The sequence below is a fragment of the Lolium rigidum genome, chromosome 7 (genome assembly GCF_022539505.1).
Source record: "Lolium rigidum isolate FL_2022 chromosome 7, APGP_CSIRO_Lrig_0.1, whole genome shotgun sequence".
NCBI classification, from domain to species: domain Eukaryota; kingdom Viridiplantae; phylum Streptophyta; class Magnoliopsida; order Poales; family Poaceae; genus Lolium; species Lolium rigidum.
Genome location: NC_061514.1, coordinates 65469526 through 65472712, shown reverse-complemented (window position 1 = coordinate 65472712; position 3187 = coordinate 65469526). Strand labels below are relative to the sequence as shown.

The 3187-nt window shown below is 54.4% G+C and overlaps 1 protein-coding gene across 1 annotated transcript; it reads right to left on the bottom strand.

The window, feature by feature from the left end:
• Positions 1 to 307: 307 nt before the first annotated feature.
• Positions 308 to 2717, bottom strand: LOC124671466 (xyloglucan galactosyltransferase XLT2-like). The gene is made up of 2 exons (XM_047207833.1): positions 1250 to 2717; positions 308 to 516 (listed from the first exon to the last, which is right to left on the bottom strand). Exons 1-2 carry the CDS (start codon positions 2715 to 2717, stop codon positions 308 to 310), a joined length of 1677 nt encoding a protein of 558 aa, XP_047063789.1.
• Between the last annotated feature and the right edge of the window lie 470 nt (positions 2718 to 3187).

The window sequence follows — 3187 nt, the reverse complement described above, 5'->3', positions numbered from 1 at the left end:
CAACGCTGTCAGTACGTTATCATGGCCACCTTCTAGAGCCCATAAAAAATCCGTCTCCTGGTCAACTGCAATAAACACGGATGCATCGTCCGTAGCACCTTGACAGTAAACTAATCTACGAGTTTAACCATTTCTTAAACCCTGGGCTATAGCAGCAGTACATCCCATTCTTCTCCAGTATGAACTTGACCTCTCTGCTGGATCACCTCTCGCGAATTTGACCCGTTGATCGCTCCATGATCCGAGATCTAGCTAGCACAACTTCAGCAACGTCTCAAGCAGAAATGCTTATGTCTTCTTCACCTAGTCAAGATGTCTGCACATTTTGGCGTCCTGATGCCGGTCCTTGGGAGATTACGCTTCTTATATGCGACGAAACCACTCGCCTCGATCTATCCCGTGAGACGTGCCGGCGACGCCTGCGACGGATCACCGACCTATTTCTGCCGTTAGAAGTAGGAGGCGCCAACGATGTACCGTTGACACGCACCGCGACGGAAGGGCCAGGTGGGGGACCTGTTGAATATTTGGAAAACCTAATGGTGATTAGAGATCTCATGGTGAGTGGCTCAGTGCAATGTCAATGTTTTGACTATGGAGCATGTAAATAGTTGGCCATAAGAGAATTAGAAAATACAGTAAAGAGAGCAAGATACAGGTTATAGATCACTACCTCTTACCTATGTTCACATTAAAAGATATCCCAAGTTTGTCTAAAACTCTTTATTATATAAATACATCCAGATTTAGATTTAAAAAAATTAACATCTTTTTTTAAAGAGTGAATTTTACTTTTAGCCCTACAGCTATGCATTAGTGACACACATATTACTCCATTTAATAGAACTTATATTAAAATAGCCCATCTAGAGACTTAAAACACAATCTCACCTATGTTTAGTATTGTGCTTGTTTTTGTTAGATAGTACCAGCGTGTTTCGTCTATGTGGCACGGAAAAATATGTAAATATCAGAGGGCGTCATCGACAATTATATTCAAACTAATCTTACACAATTCATTTCTCGTCACTGTACTGGTATTTTTGAAAACCGGTCATCACCTCACACCTTACCTAATGGATACACAACGGAAAAGGAGGGTCCAAATATTGTAAATGTGTAATCTAGATGATTTTTCACTCAATAAGGTAATTAATGTCACAAATATTTGGACCCACGACCCAAGGACTCTAGTAAAAGGAACTGTAACTAGGAGGTAAAAAGTAGAATTCAACCGAAAAACACGAACCTTCACGCTCACTGCTCCACCGGCGCCGGCGGAACCGCTTGAACACGCCATCCAGCGCCACCTCGAACGCGTCCGCCATGCCGTCGCCGAGCCCGTGAGGCGACGAACTGTACACCAGCCTCGGAATCATCTCCACGACGCGCTCCCGCATCCGCCGCACCCGCTGCTCGCTGAACCCCTGCAGAAACTCCAGCACGCTCACGTTGCCCGCGCTCAGCGCCCGCCGGTCCATGAACACCGACCACTCCCCCTCCTTCCCTCGCTGCCCCGCCGGCAGGAACCACCGGTACTGGTCGTACGCCGTCCTCCGCCAGAACAGCACCGGCACGGCCCCGGCCACCATACAGTCGAACAGCGACCGCCGCGTGTAGCTGTCACCGCGCGGCTGCAGGCAGAACTTGGAGTCCAGGAAAAGCTTCGTTAGCGCCGCGGTGTCGTTGTTGCACCTCTGGCCGCGGCAGTCCACTGAGCGGCAGTACGCGTGCCCGGCGTCCTCGCACTCATCCAGCAGCACGTCCCTGAAGTCGTTCCTGAACCCGTAGCGCGGCGCGCCGGCGAACCCGAAGAGGTTGGTGCGGTTGCGGGACAGCACGTGACGCTGCCACGCGCGCACGTCGGCGGCGGTGCGCGGATGGAAGCCTGTCGGGTACGGGACGCCGACGTCCATGGGATCCTGCCGGTCGCTCTCGATGACGAGGCGGGTGACATTGCCCATTCCGGGCATGAGCACGAAGTTGGAGCCCCACCCGTCGTCGCTATACCGGCGGAAGTCCCACGTGATGCGCCCGAGCGTCATGAAGTGGTCCCACCCGCCGGACTTCTGGAACGAGGTCTGGTTCGTGAGCCACCGGAGGAGCCGCGTGCCGGCGCGGTCGCGGTCCGCGACGGTGGCGTTGAGACCCCACAGGTGACTGCCCACGTCTAGGCCGGCGTAGAACGGCACGTAGAGCACGGTGGCGAGCGACGGGTCGGTGGTGCGGCACCGGTGGGCAAGGATGCGGCGGTGGATGATGATCTCGAGAGGGAACTGGTCGGTGTTGTACCAGTTGGGCAGCGACGCGTTCGGCACCACGCCAGAGAAGGCCGGCACCGTGGAGCACGGACGGCCCAGGCCGCCGTTGGATAGGTACGGGCAGAAGGAGTACCACGGCCAGAGACGTTTGCAGTCGCCGACGAGTTCGTGGTTGAACTCCGGCGGTAGGTCGTAGACGTAGATCAAGCCGGCCTTGCACGCGCCGGCTTCGACCGGGCCGTTGGCCCAGGTGCTGTTGCAGCGTCCCGGGGCCGGGAGGAACCGTGTGCTGGGGAATTTCAGCAGGGACTTGAAGAGCACAAGCTGTAGGGCTAGGAAAGCAAGGAGCACCACGGCGGCTCGCAGCAACACCGACGCCGCGTACGGCGTGGCGGCGTTGACTGGAGATCCAGGCGGCGAGGGTGGCTTGGCCGGGGATGTGGGTGACTCCGGCATTGGGAGCACGCCGAGGAAGTGGGAAGGGTCACTGGTTCATATGCCACAGTTGGACTGTGCTTAGGAGATTTAAGGTATACGTTTTCTCTCCTGAGGGACGCAAGAAAAAGTTTGGTTGGCACGTGGAGCGGTGGATGCAGGGTGAGCGGCTACGCCATTCCCGTAGATCCAAAGCAACGTATCAGATCAGGTTGTGAAGATGATACGGAGAAGGAGGAGCCAAAATGAGCAAGCCGGAAAGAAGCTTTTGACGCTCCATTAGATAGGAGTATCTCGCACCACTGACTTGTAAGTTCGGAAGATCTAAAAATAATAATCAGGTAGTATCGTGGTGGCACTGCTGGCTATTGCATTTTTTGATGTTTGAAAACACAGAGCTAGGTTCTATGGACAGCTAATGCGTGTGGCTAATTAACTGGGGCGACATGCACACGGGAATTTGGGCAAGGCTAGGAACATCGGCGGGACAC

Bases quoted from the DNA above. Each gene is read 5' to 3' on its own strand.
- LOC124671466 (XM_047207833.1), bottom strand. From the start codon at position 2,717: ATGCCGGAGTCACCCACATCCCCGGCCAAGCCACCCTCGCCGCCTGGA. The intron at 517-1,249 runs GTTCGTGTTTTT...AATATTCAACAG, and splicing joins GTGGAGCAGTGAGCGTGAAG to GTCCCCCACCTGGCCCTTCC.